This window comes from Apus apus, chromosome 1, assembly GCF_020740795.1.
Source record: "Apus apus isolate bApuApu2 chromosome 1, bApuApu2.pri.cur, whole genome shotgun sequence".
Lineage (NCBI taxonomy): Eukaryota > Metazoa > Chordata > Aves > Apodiformes > Apodidae > Apus > Apus apus.
This window is the reverse complement of record NC_067282.1, coordinates 23,186,059-23,204,968: the sequence shown is the minus strand read 5'-3', so window position 1 is coordinate 23,204,968 and position 18,910 is coordinate 23,186,059. Positions and strand designations below refer to the sequence as shown.

The following is an 18,910-nucleotide window of genomic DNA, read 5'->3' as shown; positions in this document are numbered from 1 at the left end:
GGTTTTAAAAAATATTTTCACTATTATAGTGTTCAGCCCCTTGAACACTACGTTTACCTCCCCAATCAGCTTATCCTGATGATGTTTCTGCTGGAACTTCCTTTATTATCTAGCACAGCCTGAGGATTCCGGAGGAACAGTTTGTAGGTTTGTCTCAAATAAGTACAACACCTTCGCATATGGGAACCACAGCAGCTGCAGTAGTACCGTCAGGGAAAGCGTATTTTATTACCAGTGAGGTTGAAAAAATGACATAAGGGTATTATCCATTGTCACATGTGGCTTAATTAGGTACATGAGTACTGGGAGAATTCCCAAAATGAAATATGTGTGAGACTAGACACACAACATGAAGCACTTGAGAGCTTTGATCTCCAGATACTACCTTCAGAAGTTCCATGTGCAGTACACTCTTACTCTCTCCAAGGGGTTAACTTGGGTTTTTATGATTTAACTTGTGCAGGGAGGCAAATAATTACTTTTTCAGATGGAAAATATTTTTACCTTATGATTAAATAATCATAGTATTACTATTAGAAAATAATTTTCCAAGAAGTCAAGAATCTTGGCTGCAAAATATTTTTAATATTAAAATTAAGGACTAGCATTATTATCTTTAGATAAACCTGTGAAAAAGAGTAGAAGAATAAAACAGTGTAGCCCTTTTATTTCCAAAAATACTTATGTTAGAAACCTGCAATAACATTCTTGTTCGTATATCTCGTGCCTCTATTTTTCCTTGGTAGCAAAGGTTAGTTCTTCATGACATTTTCTATTTTCCTTCGTGAATAAATTCCTTACAGCAGAAATGACCAGTTCCTTCTGAATGTTTCTTTACTTCAAAATAGCCTTAGCATTTGTCTCTGTGACTGTGGACTCCAAAACATGGTGCACAACTCCGGCCCTAGAGACACAGTAAGGCTATGTCTAAGCACAGGACTGCTCCTGTCTTCCAAAGAATTCACAGTGTTTTTCCAGTCTGGAACAGTTACCCTTAATCCTTAGAAGCTTCACACAGATTTCCCAGCTCTGCTTGTGATGGAGGCACCATCTAGATAACTAGCAAAGTGCCACTAAGTACAAATCAATGTGGAACAGTATTTGAGCTGAGATTGTGGCTTTTGCACAATACGTGTTTCAATAGCTTTTAAATTGAAAGAGCACTGATCTTAACAAAGCATGTTAAATGGGAAGAATCAGGAGATTCACTCCAAAAGCTTACTTCTGATATAAATTCACTGTTACCAAAGACACATCCATACCTTCTAACAAAACAAGGCTACCATCTGGCACACGAAAGGACACTGTGGGGTCACATGGGTAACTGGAAGGAATGCCTGGTACAATTTTAATAATCACTATTGTCTTTTTATCTTGTATAGCAAATCAACTGATTTTAGAGACTTTATAAACTATGTAACTTTAAAATACCCGTAATTTATTCAGATTATCTGAAAGTATAGATGTTGTAGATACTTGGGATGGGTACATCACTTACAAGAGCTGTTGTGTGCCCTAATGAAAATTGGGGAATTACTGTTACAACTGTTCCTTAGGAACAATGTGGCTTGCTTTGCGTGATACCACAAGATATAAAAAACAGAATGTGGCCACATAATGAAAAAAAAAATTCTCTACGCTGCAGGCAAAAGCTAAAAGTTCATTTAAGAAGCACAATGCCTCTTGGCAACTTTGGTGGCTTTTACACTGCGGACAAACCTCATTAAAACTGATAACCTTGCTAAAATTTGTCTTTGTTCCTACACAAAAATCAGAATAACACTTAAACCAGAATATATGTCCTGGTTCTCAAAACTCTGCAGAAGAAAATACTTTATCCTTAACTTAGAGGTCAGTCAATCTAGCACAGGGATATATGTAACCAATTATTATCGTAAGTGGGATCCTTTGGGGTTACAGCCAAAAAACTAATGCCTTACTCAAATTAACAAGCCTAATGTCTAGGCAGAAGATGCCTGCAAAATTTATTCCATTATTAACATTATTTTAAAGCATAAAACAGTTTCAGGAAGGTAGAAACCACCACAGAAACCAGAGTCAAAAGGAGCTGTGGGTACAGGGGGCCAAGCAGGGCAGTGGAGAACCCGAGGAGACGAAACACAAACAGGCTGGAGCATCCGCCCTCTGTTTTGAGTAGCCGAGATACTTTTCCTCACCAAAAATAAAACACCAGATGTTTTAGTTCAGAGAAGTCAACTTGCGGATTTTACTGCAGTACAAAGCCGGGAAACCACGGGGACGGCCCTAAGCACCCAACAGCTCCCCGCACACCAACGGGACAAGCCCCAGGGGAATTAGAAATGCGCTAAACCCCCCTCCCCGCGCCGGCTGAGCCGCTTTCCCCGGGGGGCGGCAGGGGCCGTGCGGGGGCAGCACCCGCCCCACCGCCCCGCAGCCCCTCCGCCCGCCCGCGGCCTGCGCGCCACCGCCCGCGGGGCATGCTGGGAGTTGTAGTCCCGCACCCGGCGAACTACAAGTCCCACAACAGCAGGGGCTGCGGGGCAGAGGGAGGTGCCGCCATTTTGGGCCCGAGGGGTGCCGGTGCTGCCCTGCCCCCGCCGGCCGGGAGTGCGCAGCTCGCCGAGGCGGAGGACGGGCGGGGCTGTGTGTGCGCGCCTCAGCTCTGAGGTTGGTTTTCTTCACCTGCGTGTGGCTGTGGCTCTTCAGCGCGGTCGGGAAGGTGCTGCCGCCGGTCACCACCGCTGCCGCCGTGTGTCAGAGGGGGGGTGTGGCCGAGTGCCCGGGGCGGCGCGGCGGGGAAGGGGACGGTGTCGGGGCGCTGGACCGGCTGCTGCGGTTGTGGGACGTAGGTGCAGGGGTGAGGCAAGTGCGTGTGCGGGGCGGAGAGAGGGGAAGCCTTTCCCTTGGGGGTGGGGAGGAAGGGAGCGAGCGGCGGACACACCTGCCGGGAGCTGGGGCCGGCGGCTCCCGCAGCGCTGGCAGCGCGTTCCCGCAGCGCCCGCTCCCGGCTCTGAGGAGTGGCCGGGCCCTGTGCGAGGGACGCTGGCCTACGGGCTGTGTCACCTCCGTGCCCAGGGAGAGCTGGTCACGCAGGCAAAGCCCGTCAGTTCTCCCCGTTGTTGTGTAGGTGGAGTTTAAGGCCTTGGGTTACTTGGTTGAGTCTTCTTGAGTGTTTGGCAGGTTAGTTAAAGCGGTAATTTAGTGTTACAAGTGCTAGCCTGGTGAATCATGTACGCTGGCTCATGTTCAGCCCTTACAACGAGCTCTTTACAAAAATATGACACACGCCTATGCATGCAGCTTCACTGTCCCAGAGGGTAGTGTTAGTGAAAGTCTGTTAATCATAGAATCATAGGGGTTGGAAGGGACCTCTGAAGATCATCAAGCCCAACCCCCCTGCTGCAGCAGGAACACGTAGGGCAGATCACACAGGAGTGCGTCCAGACGGGTCTTGAAAGTCTTCAGAGAAGACTCCATAACCTCTCTGGGCAGCCTGTTCCAGTGCTCTGTCACCCTCACAGTAAATAAGTTTTTCCTCATGTTGAGGTGGAACATCCTCTGTTGTAGCTTGGTGCTGTTTTCCTTTGTCCTATCATAGCCCATTCTTGACATCTACCCTGCAGATACTTGTAGACATTAATAAGGTTCCTTGTTTGTCTTCTTTTCTCAAGACTAAACAGCCCCAGGCCTCTCAGCCTTTCCTTCTGTGACAGATGTTCCAGACCCTTAATCATCCTTGTAGCCCTCCATTAGGCTCCAGTATATCCCTGTCCCTCTTGAACTGAGGAGCCCAGAACTAGAAACAATACTCCAGTTGTGGTCTTACAAGGGTAGAGTAAAGGAGGAGGAGAATCTCCTTTGACCTGCTGGCCACACTGTTCTTAATACATCCCGGGATACTATTGGCTCTCTTGCCCACAAGGGCACATTGCTGTCCCGTGGATAACTTGTCCACCAGGACCCCCAGGTCATTCTCCATGGGGCTGCTTTCTAGCAGGTCAACCCCTAGTCTGTATTGGTGCATGGTGTTTTTTCTCCCCAGGTGCAGAATGCTACACTTACTGAACCTCATTTAGGTTACTCTTTGCCCAGCTCTCCAGTCAGTAAGGCTTTGCAAGAAAATATATTTCTCTGTGGGACTGTCACAGAGTAGCATCCTCCATCATTAGAGATCTTGACATGAAGCAAGTGTTCCCAGGCTGTCTGTTTTCATTCCACATCAGAATATGGGCTCTGCTTAAACACCATCCCAGAAGACAGATGAGGGCATAGAAGCTAATCAAGTGACTTTTTTTCACCAATACTGTTTCTGAGTAGAGGTGGTGTCCCAACATCAGAGGTACAGTAACATTTAGAGGATAGCAGATAATGTCTATGATTCATAGATTGTCATGTTCTTCATAATTTGCAAAACGGAGGAACTGAGAAGCTGGAGGTATGCATAAAATGTGTACCTTGAGAGACCATAGTACCCAAAATTGTATGAGGTAGAGGTATAGTTGCGTGGCCATGTTTCTCCCTCTTCTAACATTAGTGCTGTCTTTGAAGTAGCAGATGCAAACAGTAAAATCTCCTTGGTTTATCCATTTTGAGACTGAGAGTGGCAGAATTATCTTCCTTTGGATCGTACCTGAGAAAGTATTCAGAGTAGCCACTTTTCTTGTTGATTTTGCAAATGAACATGAGGTGGTAAATGTTACTTACAAATCTGGAGATTTGGGCATGGAGAAACTTGATGAAATTCAACAAAGGCAAGTGTAGAGTCTTGCATCTAGGGAAGAACAACCCCATGTACCAGTACAGGTTGGGGGCTGACCTGCTGGAGAGCAGCATAGGAGAAAGGGACCTGGGGGTCCTGGTGGACAGGAGGATGACCATGAGCCAGCAGTGTGCCCTTGTAGCCAAGAAGGCCAATGGCATCCTGGGGTGTATTAGAAAGGCTGTGGTTAGTAGGTCAAGAGAGGTTCTCCTCCCCCTCTATTCTGCCTTGGTGAGGCCACATCTGGAATATTGTGTCCAGTTCTGGGCCCCTCAGTTCAAGAAGGACAGGGAACTGCTTTAAAGAGTCCAGCACAGAGCCACAAAAATGATGGAGTGGAACATCTCCCTTATGAGGAAAGGCTGAGGGAGCTGGGTCTCTTTAGCATGGAGAAGGAGAGACTGAGGGGTGACCTTATCAATGTTTACAAATATGTTAAGGGGGAGTGCCAGGATGATGGAGCCAGGCTTTTTTCAGTGATGTCCAGTGATAGGACAAGGGGCAATGGGTGCAAACTGGAACATAGGAGGTTCCATGTAAACATCAGAGAAAACTTCTTTACTGTGAGAGTGACAGAGCACTGGAACAGGCTGCCCAGAGAGGTTGTGGAGTCTCCTTCTCTGGAGACATTCCAAACCCACCTGGATGTGTTCCTGTGTGATGTGCTCTAGGTGACCCTGCTCTGGCAGGGGGGTTGGACTTGATGATCTTTCGAGGTCCCTTCCAGCCCCTAAGATTCTGTGATTCTGTGATCCTCCTTTAATTCTACCTACAGATCCTTTTCAGATAAATAAAAAAAAACTTTATTTCTTGTCCAAAATTAAGAGCATTTTATCAATTTTTACTCCTAGAATGTTTAAATGTTCAAAAAAAGCGGCAGAATAGGAGGAAAAATACTTGTTCAGTACTGCACTTGGTTTTCTTTGGGGGGATTTGCTGATTAAACTACTTGGTTCTTGGTTTATAATAAAATTACTTGCTTTTTTCTGCATCCGATCTAGACTTCAGCAATGCAAAGGAGAGTCCAATTAATTGTAAGAGATGGATAATGGCAGGACTACTTGTTATGGTGGTTAATGCCATCTTGCTCTGATTTTAATTGCTCTCATCTCTCTTGAATCTTTCTAGAAGCTATTGGCTCATTCTTAGATTGCAGTCTGTTTTGGGGCATGGGTTGCTTTTTTGGTGTTTAGTTTTAGAAAACATGCGACCGAGTGGTCTTGGTCGTTATCAAAGGTCTTTAGTTACAGATTGCAGAATTAATTTTAAGTCTTATTTGAGTCGTGCAAAATTATAAATGCTGTGTTTGGGTGATGTTAAATCAATTGGTTGAGTTCAGTTTGTCTTGTAGAAAATAATCCTTGTGGTTGAAGTATTTGCGGTTTTGTTGGTCATGCTAGTAGTGATGTCAGGCATCAGTTTGTACATTGGAAATGGGCACATGTTTATGCTTTAGAAGAGACTTGTAACACTCGACAGATTAACATAGTTCAATAGAGAGCTATGGTTGTTGATGCCATTCATTTTTAAAATACATTTTAAAAGTGTGGGTTTTAGATCATTTAAGATAAATCATAAAATGGGATTGCTCGACCAGTACAGCACTAATGTATTTCTTTGCTAAACATGTGCAATAATGTGGCAATTTTATGTAAACCAGACTTCTAGTACGTGATGTCTGTTTTTCTTCAGGTTGAATAGATTTTAGTTGTGACCATGGAGGGTCTGCAGATACTTAAAAGCCTGAATACCTTTTTATTTTTTTTTTTACTTTACCAATGTGCATGCTGATTATGTATTAATTTTTTTATAAGATGCTTTATGCTGAAAATGAAGTAAAGCTCTTGGAATGTCAGGATGACATCACAGTTGAACCATGTTCTAAAAAAGTGAAATCTACAGAAGGAGCTTATGAGAAACTCCCTGATGATGATAACCAAGGTATTAAAGAGGAAATGGATGATGAGAGAACATCAGATGATTTGATGCCGGTAGATGCCTTAGATAACGAAAGACAACGTGAAATGCAAAAGCAAGACAAAATACCTACTGGTGCATTGAGAACAGTGAATGAAGTGCTCCCTGACTATAATCTAGTGCTTAATCTGCCAATTGATAGAGAAACTGTGCACAATGTAAATCCTCCAGTTGCATCAATAAATGACACTGAAGTTGAAGAAAATAAAGACCCTTTTATTACAGATAATGCTAGTAAAGATAATAAGAGAAATAGCAATATATCATTCTCAATAAAGAGAAATGCATCAGATGAAGAGTTTTTTACAAGCAAAGAATTTATAGGACCAATTTACAAGCCTGCCAATAGCAACAAACAGGAAGAATCTGGGAGTTGCAATGAAGGTAGTAGCAGTGGGGGAGATCAGAACAAATTGCATGAAAAGAGATCTAAAAGAAAGGAGGCAAATAAGTTGCAGACTATTTCTTCTGCTGTACCAGAAATAGATGATGAACTGGACCAGTTCTATAAAGAAATTTACCAGTTGGAAAGTGAAAATTTAGATACTGCTATTCAGGAAAAAGAAATAGAAACTTCTCAGGAACAACATTCGCCATATAACTGTAGTCAAACCTCACAAGAGGATTATCAACATGCATTGTTGGGCAGCCCACAACCGTTTTACGAGACTGGAGGTTGTTTCTCTGGGGAGCAGAAAACTGAGAAAACAAACAATGAGCAGCAGTTTCTCCTGGAAACAAGTGGCTGGAAAACTGAAAATACCCTTGATGGACAAGCACATTCTAGATACTGGAACTACTCAGTGCCTGAATTCAGACCTGCTTGGCAGTCAGCAGAGTCTTTCATAGTACCTCAGGGTCCTCTTGCTCCTAGATTCAACCATCAGCCTCATTTTCAGATACTTAATTACCCACCAGAAAAAACAAATGCGCTCCCTTCTCACAATGGTGAACTTTTAAACAAAAATTATCATGGTTACCATGGACATACTAACATCAACGATCATGGTCCATTGCTTGATCAAAGTACCAACTATACTGATATCCATACTACTCAGGTCTTCAGAAATGGAAATAACGAACAGAACAGACTCCAAAATAATGGTTTCTGTGAAACCAGAGACGAGTGTTGGAAGGATCCAAAAGCTGACAATACAGAAGGAATACACAGCTTTTCTTCCTTGCAGTTACCCGAAGAAAGATTTGGTTGTTCACAGAAATGGCTTCTAATCTTAAGAGGCCTCCCTGGTTCAGGGAAATCAACACTTTCTCGGTAAGTAAAGACTTAAAACTTGAGAATCTTATTGAAATAGAAATTTTTAAGAATTAAAAATAAATAAATCTGTAAGTGCTTATCAAACTTTGGTATTTGTGAAATAGGCTATTAACATGCAGTAATTTTTACTTAATGAGGATAAATGGCAGTAAATATAAAAAATATTTGCTTGGGTTTGGGTTTTTTTTATGAACAGAAGCTGGTTTGTGTAAATTTAAAATGTTCCGTGTCTGTTACATTGCATAATCTTGTATTCTGAAGCTTACAGATGTACTAGTATGTGATGGTCTACCTCTTTTTTTTATTCTTAAATGCCTTAATTTAAAAAAAATCTTCCATCAAATCTAACAGCATTAATTTGACTGAACCAGAAGTACTTTTTTTTGTCCGTGAAAAATCTTCAAAGACTATTAGAAGAATTTTCTACCCTGAAAATATGTAATTTGTTTTCAGTGTGTTGATGAAACTGAGCATATATTTTCCTCATAAGCAGACAAAAGTCTGATACTTAGGAGACAGTGATCTCCATATCACAGGAAAATACCTATTGGAAATTTCTAGCTTATATATCCATATAATTTTAACTATAGCATTTTTAGTTACTGAGCACTCTGTTTTGCAAACCAGCATTTCTGAAGCTGCATGAGCCTATGTGGGTATCATTACAATAATTTATTTAATATAGGAAAGCAGTATTAATTATATAGTAAATTTAAAAAAAAATTACCGTGTGGAAAAAATTCTGCCTCATTTAGTACAGGAACTGGATAATACTTAATGTGAAGATACTGAGTAGAATACTTTGTTTTCCATGTTCTGTGTGCCAAATTGTCCTTGAGTCTTCAAATATTCGTTATCTGTAAGATTCTAAATACCTTCAGGTTTTTATGAACAAATATTCTTATTTAATCTCTTGCTAGTGAGATCAGTTACTAATTTCATTTAACAGATGGGAAAGTGAACACTGTGAAATCAAGGTCAAGAATAGCAGTGAAATTTGGGTGCAGAATTTTAATTGTGTGGGACTTGCTTTTCACTGTATGCAATTGTATGTGGTTTCATATGTTTAAAACTTGTTTGCAATTGTTAGTTTCTGTAAAGTCATGTCTCAGGTACCTGGTGGTAGGAGAACCCAGAAATTTTGTCTACTTATGAGGAAAATATATGTATCATTAATTAAGTCTTATTTTTCATAGAGCTGACTGTGTATGCAAAATCATACACCTCTGCAGTGTAGACTGGGACATCAGATACAGTCTTCTCATGTCACATTAGTATCCAGAGGTATTTTTGCAGGTTTGGCACATTTAGCACCTGCAGACAAACCTGTACCACTTGTGTTAGGAAAAGCAGAAAATTGACATACTGTGGGTGGATCAGCACTGGAAGGGAATGAGATACATCCTTCAAGTGGGTTTCTCAAGTATGAAATGACAGCAGAGCAGCAGAGAGACCAAGGAATCTTGAATTGCTGTCTACATTTTGTGCAAAGTACAGGCACTTTTCTTCCTGCTCCCAAACTTCACCCATATCTGTTCTGAATCTTCCACTAAAGTCTGTTCTGTTTTGTCTCTGCTTTCCCAGCTGCTTGGAATCACAAGCGTGTGTTTTGGAAGAGGTTTCTGGAGATGAACTAGTACCTCATTCTGCTTAGAGCAGGTCTGTCACAGAGCAAATTTCACAGATCAGCTGTTCTTTGTCTAGCTTCATCTTGAAAAACTAACACATATGGAGATTCCACAGTCTTTCCAAATTTTTCTGGTGCAGTACTACCGTCCTAATAAAAAAAAGTTCTTCCTAATCTCTAGACTGGAGTTCCCAAGCCATAATTTGTGTATTCCCCTGTGTTATACCATGTGCTATTAGCTGATAAGCTCTGGCTCATCATCTTCACAGCTTCCCTTCAGCTAAGGGGATAAGTTTATATACTGTTATAGGTTGATATCAGATGGCCTTTTATTGTCTTAATTGCCAGGTTAAACAAGGCCAGCTGCTATTAACCTCTCCTCCTAAGTCATATGCCCTTAGCCAACTTGGTAGCCATTTGTTCAACCTTTCATGGTTTTCAACATATCTTTTGAACTGGGAAACCCCAAACTGGATACAGTATTTCAGAACTGGCCACACAAGAGCCAGGTAGAGTGTGGGTGATACATTCCGTTGATCTGCTCGCCACATTTTCTCTAGTAATGTCCAGCATGTGATTTGCTCTTCTTTTGATGAGAGCACACTGTTCACTCATCTTCAGTTGGATGTCCATTGTAATCCTTAGAGCCTTTTCAGTAGGGCTGCCTAAACCAATCGCTTTCCCTCCTGTACTGATGCTTACATTTCTTTTTCAGCAGTTGCAGAACTTCCTTTTTTCCTTGTTAAGCTTCCTGTTCTTTTGCTTAGCCTGGTGCTCAAGTTTCTCAGTGTCCTCTGGATAGAAGCCCCACTGTTTAGTATGTTGGGCATCGCTACAGATTTGATGTAATCTGCAAATTCTTAGCCTCATCATCCAGGTTAATGATGAAGATTGGCCAACTGAAGATTGAAAAAAATGGTCCCACTGCACTCTACTTATTACTGAGTCGGAGATGGTGTCAGAAGCCTAGATAGTTTCAAAATATGCTGCATTCATCATTCTGTCCTCATCCACAAAGGTAGCTGTTTCATCAGAGAGTGCATTCTGAACAGCAGAGAATTATTTTTCTATTGCAAAGCCCATATTGACTCTTCCTGATTCCCTTGATTGCCTTTGTCTTCCGTTATAGATTCCGAGAGGATGCACTCTGTTCTCTTTCCAGGAACTGAGGTTAGGTGAGGTTGATTAGCCTTTAGTTCCTTGGCATCTTGTCTCTGCATGCCTTAAATATGAATTTAACAGTAGTGGTTTCCTGGTCATTCAGGAGCTCCCCTCATCTTGCTTTACTTCCTGTGTTCACCTGACCTAGACAACTGCAGCCTCCTGAGACTCATTTGAGTTCCTATTTCTTTATCCATCCAGTTCCAGTTTTGTTTTTCTATTCCTGTCCAACCATGGCTTTTGGTCTGTTCTTACTAGCTCCCCATCTGCTCCTAAATTCCAAGCTGATTTTTCAGGTCCTTCTCCTCCCCCACTATTGTGTGTGGTGTAATTTTATTTACTTAGAATAAAAATAGGCTTTGAACCCTTTTATGCTTTCCTAAACTAGTATAATACACATCCTATTAAAAGACATAGATTCTAACAGAAATAATTACTGAACAATGGCCAAAAAAAGTGGCTGTAATTTTGGTTTATTGTGCTCTGCTTTCTGAAATAGCATTGTTGTTTATCCTGAGATAACTTTTATACTCTGAAAAAGGGAGAAAGCAAGAAGGAAAAAACAGCTTGTATGCAGCTTTGCTCATGTTACTTGAAAGTTATATCATTTGTAGTTTCTTCTTGTCCTCTGTACTCTGAACTTTGTTGTTACAGGTCCCTGTATTCTAAAAGCAAAATTAACCAACAGCATAATTGTAGGACAATGAATGTACAGGAATGTAAGTTAATATGTAATGCAGTGTTCTGGTCTTTAAATTATGATCCCTATCAAGTGTGTTGTTGATGACAGGTGACAAAACATAGCAATTAAATTTCCTTTTACTGTTCCTGTTCAACCCACACTGTGTGCAGCAGCATGGGCAAAGGTCATATGAGGGCACATTCAGAGTTTGAGATGCTGTAAAAAGATTTAAACATCCAGGTCATTTTTCAGCTGTATCCAGATTCCTTGTGATCAGATTGCTTTCTAGAGATAGTTCCAAACAAGAATTTATATGGAAAATGTTAGTAAATACTTAAAATTATTATGACGTACTGAGAACTTTGTCCTGGTTTGAGCCAGGATGAAGCCAATTTTCCTTTTACTGATTTTAATGAAAATTTATAATCTGGGCTTAAAATCAAGCCCCACGTTGGGCACCAATAAATTGTTGAACCTGAGTCAAACGATGACAAACTTAATGCAGGTTAACCATAAATTAGATGGGTACAAACATCTTTTGGGGCTGGAGGGGAAGAAACAACAAATACAGCAATAATAGAAAGGGGGAAAGTAAATTGCTTTAATGTAAATTAGAATTATTGGTAATACGTATGAGTGTACTTTTATAAAGCTGATTGAAATTTGCAAGAAGTTCAGAAATAAGGCACAGGTAAATTTATTGTAGCTATATTTTTTCTGTGTCTATTTCTATCTGGAAAATAAAAGTTAAAATATTTTTGCCTTTTCCTTTGTTTAACAGTATTCTGCTTGGTCAAAGCCATGATGGCATTGTATTCAGCACTGATGATTATTTTCGTCAGCAAGATGGATATACATACAATGCTGCTCAGCTTGGTGATGCCCATGACTGGAACCAGAAGAGAGGTTTGAATACATAAGAGGAATCCTGTTAAGTTGCACTTATATTTAGAGAACAGAAGTATAGCATTATGTGCATGTGTGTTAATAGTCTATATGAAAAGGAGTATAAGGTACCTAGAAGTAGATATTTAACATATTCTTTATATTTTAGTTAACTTGTATGTATACATTAAATTTTGAACTTACAAAAGGTTCAGAGTTAAAAACAGAAAATCTCTCCTCTTTCTTCTATGACCCACTTACTTGTTACATTTCTAACTAGTATCTTGAAGGCAGAATTGAACCTTTTTAATGCTGGTAGCAGCCCAGTATCCTTTTTTTCCCCCTGTGTCTTTTCTGATCTGAAGTTCATCCAAAATTGATGGAAAAGTTTTTCTGAGGAAGATCTCATTTCACTGACATAGATTAATAACTTTAATAAGTCATCTTTCTTAATACCTACTAGTGTCTAAAGGTTGGGTCCCTGGGGTAAGAAGGGTAGCAAACAAAGTCTTGCTCTTTCTGTAGCAGTTTGGTTACTATTTGTTTGGTCTGGTCCAAGGAGTGGACAAACGGAGCGACTCCACTGGCTGTACATGCAGGTTATTCTCTGTGCTGCAGTGTCTCAAACAGAAACTTCCATCCTGTCTACAGGACTACTGATTTGCATCAAAAGATATGGAGAGCTAAGGAAAAAAATCTTTTCTTCTTTCCCTGTTCTCACCCTAATGCAAAATTTATTATGCATCTGGGAACGTTTTTGTATGAATGGTGAAGAAATTTCTTAGAGCAATCACTAGAATATAGATTATAAAAAGCACTTTTGAGGTTGGAGTGCAGCAATAATAAATACTTGGAATAAATTTCCCAGTAGGAACTAAGGAGCAGAAGAGTTGATAAGGTAGTAGTTTATGGATGAGCGGGCTCAACACTTCACAGTTATAAGACACCAAACAATTGTCACTTGATAATGACTTCTACCTGTTTTTGATGAGACCTTAACATCTCTTTAGTTCTGTACACAGTGTTGTAATAATCAGAAGAGTATATAGTTTAGTTATTCAGTGATATTGATAGTAAGAACAAGAACAGCTGTGCTGTGTTGTAATAGAACAGCCCCACTGCAAAACATTTCCCAGAATAGCTTTGGGTTGAAGTTATACTCAATTCTTACTTCCTGCTTTGAATAGATAGAACTCTCAGACTTGAAGTAATTCAGTAACTCTTGATTTTATTTGTGTGTGAATCCTTGAAATACATGGAATGAGAACTTCAGGGGAATGGTAATCCTGATAATGGTTACTCTTGCCTAATGACTCGGTCTAGGTCAAAGTTTCTTTTAGATTATATCCACTGCATATGTTATTTATGTATTTGCTAATATTCATATGACAACATGTTTAGCTAGACCTTTGTAATCCTCATGTCAGAATTATGGAGAAGGCAAAAATTTAGTTTCTTCACAATTAAGAAAATTATTGTTAAAATTACCCTCCCTCACTTTTTGGGGAGGGAGTGAACCTATAATATAGTAATTATAAGAGAAAATGGTTACATGTGAGACCCATTAGACATGAAAAATTGTTTTAGATTAACAGAATTTCAAACTCTGATATGTTTATAAGACAATGAATTACATATAGTTGATACTAAAGACCATCCCTATTTAATGCAAAGGTTGTATGGTCAAGTGCACAACTATTAGGAAATACTAGAATTAATTTGCCAATGTGACGTTAATTGTGGAGTGTCAGTCTCACAGGGTTTTAGGCCTTTTAATTTCACTTTTGTGACTTTGAGAATAGTCTCTTATTTTAGTTTTTTTGCCATCCCTACTGAAACTTTTTTCTGCCTTTTATGTGTTTTTAACATTGTTGACCTGGCAGGTCGAGTTGGGTTTATTTGCTTTTTAAACTATTTTTTATTGTTTTGGTTTTGACAATAACTAACAAAATTAATTGGGAACTTTTTTACTTTTAAACAAAAAATAATCTATTGTATTACATCAGTATGTTTAGCACTTAGATCTGTAGTTAAAACAAAAAGGTAGAATATGTAGGTGGGTTGTAGCTATAATATAAACTTTCTTCACTCCCTTTTAACTCTTGTAAATTAATGATGGTCCCATTATCTCCATTACTAAACTGGCTATTCTCTTGCTACCTTTATAAATCTTTTCTGAAATGCATATTTCCAGATTTTTTCCCTTGTTTCTGTCAGCCTACCAGTCATGTTTTTTAGATATGGGTTTCAGAAAGATCATTTGTGCCAGGTTAATTAAGCCAGGGAATATACTTTTTGTTTTAATAGCTTTTTCCATCTGTTCTTAGTGCTCTGTTGGAACATGTTTTATCTTCATTTTTTTTCCTCCCTTTCATCTACAAAGTTACTTCCCAGCCTGTTAATTTATTGTTAATTTACTGAGTGGATTGATCCATCAAGATGAATGCCTTGTCTTCTTCAATAACTTAGGGGTCTTCATTCCTTCAGATCCCTTTTTCCATTCAGTGTACAGTTTGAGCAGTGTTGACTCAATGGTCAGGTGCTCAACAGATCTATTTTTTTAAATCCTTGCACTCATAATGGATCTAGCTTTTCATTTTATGCTTACTATTTTAACTTTGTTTAATGGAACATTATTTATTTGACTGGAAACTTTTTTGTATGAGAGTGATCTCTGTATTTTGGGCTTCAAATATGTAGTCCTTTCATCAAGTTAATCCTCTTAGGGGAAGCCATCCAGAGGGACCTTGACAGACTTGAGAGATGGGCCTGTGCAAACAGCCTGAAGTTCAAGGCCAAGCACAGTGTCCTGCACAGAGGGCAGGACAATCCAAAACACAAATGCAGGTTGGGCAGAAAATGAATTGGTAACTCTCTGAAGGAGAAGGACTTGGGAGAGCTGATGGATGAGAAGTTCAACATGAGCCGGCACTATGCACTTGCAGCTCAGAAAGCCAACGGTGTCCTGGGCTGCATCAAAAGAGGCATGGCCAGCAGGGCCAGGGAAGTGATTCTTGTCCTTTACTTGGCCCTTGTGAGACCCCACCTGGAGTAGTGTGTCCAGATCTGTAGCCCCCAGCATAAGAAGGACATAGAGCTATTGGAGTGAGTCCCCTTATGCATTGAATGGCAGAGGTCTTACTTTCAAAATAAAAAGGTGAAGGATGTTAAAACAACAAAAATTAATGTAGTCTATTTGTCCCCAAAGTGGGATACTCGAGTACTCTCTCTAGGTACTCACCTGCAGGAGTTCCTTCTGAGTGTCTTGTAATAAAACTGAAGTTCTGGTAAGAATAGCTTAATTGCTGTCCCTGTTTGTATAAAATGGAGGTAGATACCACATTGATAAGGCTATAGAATTTGAGTTTTTCACTTCCTTAGTTAAGTCTCCTGTGTAGCATTATGTAGAGGCTCAATGTCAAAATAACACTTTAGATGTGCTGAAAAAAAGTGGTGCAACATTTCAGAGACAAATCTTAGCAATGTGAGTTAGGTGTCTCTGGGAATGTTTTCTGGACCGTTTAATGAATTTGGAAGAACGCCTCAAGATAAAATTTAGGTTTAGGCATAAGATAGATGCTTAATTGCTTTATCAAAACTAAAGGAGTCTGGGGCTTATGAAGAGGTGCCATTTTAGTCATCAGCCTAAAGTTAAAATGTTTTCTGTGCTGTGGAGCTGATGTGATAGCCAACAGATTTGCCTGTTTTGTCCCGGGAACTACTCCAACCAATCTCAGTTCCTCACTGTAATCTCTAGGATGCTTCTGCTTGATAAGAAGCAGGTCCAATGTTAAAAGAATGCTACTGCATAAGTGTCCTGCCAAAGAAATTGCATCACGGCTGTGCTTTGTCTTTCCATCAATGGAGATGCTAGTTTGTGTGTGCCTTCTTACCAACTGCTGTTTTGTAGAACTCAGAAACAACTTCTTATTCCTTAAGCTTCTGCCCTCTTTTGCATTTGGTAGAAATTGGCCAGTGAGTTCAAACATCACATAAGTGGAGACAGCATGGTTGTAATTTTGTGTTAGCAGATCTCAGAAATATTTCAGATGTGCAATACTTTCCTGTGAAGTTCACCTATTTCTCGGCATTTTGTTGGAGAAGAGCTGCAGTACCCAACCACAGGTCTCAGTTATGAATGCAGCATGTGGCAGGTCTCGTGAAGCTGGAACCAGGATATAGTTTCATGATGGTATCTCTGGCAGGCCACAGACTTTCCATTCCTGTCACTATTTTTCAGTGTTTTTATTCCTTTTCTTAGAGCAGTGTGTGTCAGTCTGACTAGATTTATGCAAAAAATATCTGGAACAGTTTGTTTACATTTACCACTTTATTTGAGTTACATAGTTGTTTATTAACTTGCACTGTTTTTCATTGCAGCAAAACAAGCAATGGAGCAAGGAAAATCTCCAGTTATAATAGACAACACTAATACTCAAGCCTGGGAAATGAAGCCATATGTGGAAGTGGTAGGTTTTTGTGTGTGATTGTATCATCTGTTACAACTTTGCAAACTTTCCTTCACATGTGATAAGTTGGTCAGTTTAGTCCAGCGGCATTTTCCTTACTCAAGTTTCTGAAGAGAGACTGCTTATTAATACAATCAGTAATTGATATGGCAAAAGTTGAAACCAATTTAAGGATTAATCTGATGTAATCTCCTTAGCCTGGAGGGAAAGCTAAGATGAGTTGGTGGTAAGTGAAATTCAGCTTGTTACTGCTGCAGAGTTATCAACATTTGTTTATTATACTGGTCTATAAACTTTGTGACATTTTATGTAATAACGCTATATATATTACACATTTTTCTTTGCTTGCTGCAGGCTCTGGAAAAGGGGTACAGAGTGGAGTTCCATGAGCCAGATACTTGGTGGAAGTTTGATCCTGAAGAATTAGAAAAGTAAGGTTTATATTACAGAAATCTTTGTGTTTATATGAAGAGATAGATAAATACGCACACATAAATATATATGTAGCATATTTTATTCAGCATCTTATTTTTTAAATACTTAACTGCTAGTATAAAATGTGTTTTATTTAAATAGACATTTTGAGATATATCATTCAATAGAAATGTTATGGATAAACAAACTGAAAAATGAATAAAGATCCTGTCTTGTTGGCCCAAAAAGTCAGTCTTAAAATTCTGTTGGACGTGAGTAGGAAAACGATCAACCCATGTAAGAATACTCTAATAACTAATTATTCTGTTAAATTTGTTGCTATAAAATGATGACAAGAAATTAGCAAAAGACAAAAAGAAACACTGCATTTTGGAAGGAGTGCATCAATAAGTGCTTTGTTTTGTTTACTTTCTATAGATGTATTAGTATCAAAGAACAGCAGTCCATTACTAATCAGTAAAGGTTAAAAAGAAAGCTCATATTTTAGATCATTCCGTTGCAGTATTTTGTGAAATTGTCCCCAGTCTTCAGAGGATCTGACTTAGAGTACTGTTGGACATGGGTCATTGGACTTCTGGATTGTGACAGTACTCATTGGTCATCATCAAGCTGCTTATTATTCCTGGTTAATGTCTTTTTTGTCTCACATGTATCTGCTTCAGGAATCTATGAGGCATCAAACCAACTCAGGGATATTTCATTGTTTCAAGTGCAGCGTTTTCATGGTTGATCACAAAGAGTTCTCTCACTTACTTTAATTTTGCATGCTTCCAAAGTAGCCTCTGCAATGCACAAAGTATGTGTGTGTAATACTTTACTGATTTGGACTTCATTATGTTTATAAATCTTCTAAAGTTGTCACCTTTTGCTCCTAAGCTATCACTAACGTTCTTAGAGATGGAGTCCTCTCTCTGTAGAATGAATTCTAATAAGTTTTCCTAGCTTGGGGTGCAGCAACAGCCAAGTTAGGAAGCTGTGTTGGTAAGCAGACATTTCAAAGATACTCGCTGTGAGATTTCCATTACATGAGACAGGAAGACTCATGTTCTCACATGGTCTTAAGAGGCAAGAGGATGAACAAACATGGAGTGTTGCTAATGTTTAGTTTTATTGTTCAGTCATTAATTGTAGGACTAAACTTTCTGTCTTTCCCAAAACGAAAGGAGAACCCTTGAACTGTGAAGTACCGCTACCAGTTCCTAGGAGCTTTCTAGAAGTGTTTTATCAGCTCCAGTTGCTTTAAATACTTGAATAGAGGCACATCGTCTGGAAACTTTTTGTTTTGAGAGTTTAGGAAAGGTGGTGATGTGAGGTTTCATTTTGTTTTTCAGTTGCCTGGGCAGAGGGCTCAGTTTTGAATGGCTGGGGTTTTTTCCTTATTTGAGGGTTTGGGAAATACGTAATGATAGACATGTTATTGTAGTTTTGGGGTTCCCCTTACAAGCTCAACATTTTGTGAAGTACCTGGGCAAATACTGTGTTAATAATAAATTTGTATAATTTTATTAGTTATTTGGAGTCATACATTTTAATTCCCTCCTAAACAAGATCACTTAAGACTCTTTGTTTCTGGTAGTTTAAATAAAAAATAAACAAGCTGCTACTTTAATTAACAAAAGACTTGTTTATATTTTGGGTACATGCTCCTTTTTTTTTG

The 18,910-nt window shown here is 39.4% G+C and overlaps 1 protein-coding gene across 13 annotated transcripts in view; it reads left to right on the top strand.

Annotated features, from left to right (window-relative positions):
• The first annotated feature begins 2,544 nt into the window (after nucleotides 1–2,544).
• Nucleotides 2,545–18,910, top strand: part of LOC127395445 (NEDD4-binding protein 2-like 2) — a 38,427-nt gene continuing 22,061 nt past the window's right edge. For 3 of the 13 annotated variants that reach the window (XM_051642487.1, XM_051642524.1, XM_051642579.1), the window contains exons 1-5: nucleotides 2,560–2,649; nucleotides 6,556–7,991; nucleotides 12,246–12,370; nucleotides 16,730–16,818; nucleotides 17,173–17,249. In XM_051642487.1, the coding sequence (XP_051498447.1) occupies nucleotides 6,556–7,991; nucleotides 12,246–12,370; nucleotides 16,730–16,818; nucleotides 17,173–17,249 (1,727 nt within the window). In that variant the 5' untranslated portion in view covers nucleotides 2,560–2,649. Of the gene's footprint in view, nucleotides 2,650–2,777; nucleotides 2,849–6,555; nucleotides 7,992–9,640; nucleotides 9,654–10,780; nucleotides 10,797–11,420; nucleotides 11,502–12,245; nucleotides 12,395–16,729; nucleotides 16,819–17,172; nucleotides 17,250–18,910 lie in introns of those variants that run through there. The other 10 variants (XM_051642496.1, XM_051642515.1, XM_051642505.1 and 7 more) reach the window with 10 other exon arrangements.